At 45.7% G+C, this 256-nt stretch overlaps 1 protein-coding gene across 1 annotated transcript in view; it reads right to left on the minus strand.

The window, feature by feature from the left end:
- The window catches only part of LOC119585066, a gene marked incomplete in the record, with an annotated part of 8,982 nt that overhangs the window by 5,690 nt on the left and 3,036 nt on the right, over positions 1-256 (minus strand). The window contains 1 exon segment of the mRNA XM_037933683.1: positions 95-247. Coding sequence (XP_037789611.1) covers positions 95-247 — 153 coding nt within the window.

Here is a 256-nt window from a genome sequence, read left to right on the forward strand (position 1 = left end):
TTATCTTTCAAATCAATCCACATCTTACTTCCAAATAATCACAGGGCATTGCCTCACATAAACACACGACCTGCCATTTTAAAGCTAGTTTTACCTATAGAAATGAGAGAGAGCACAACGGAACTGCTCCTCAAGTAGGGGTTTCCGTGTGACAAGGGTGAGCTCGTAACAGGTGGCGAAAGGCTCGTAAAATGACTCCGTTGCGGTCTTTTTCCACAGCCACTTAACCGTCGTCTCCATCTTGGGTCTGTTGGGA

Source organism: Penaeus monodon, chromosome 19 (assembly GCF_015228065.2).
Source record: "Penaeus monodon isolate SGIC_2016 chromosome 19, NSTDA_Pmon_1, whole genome shotgun sequence".
NCBI lineage: Eukaryota > Metazoa > Arthropoda > Malacostraca > Decapoda > Penaeidae > Penaeus > Penaeus monodon.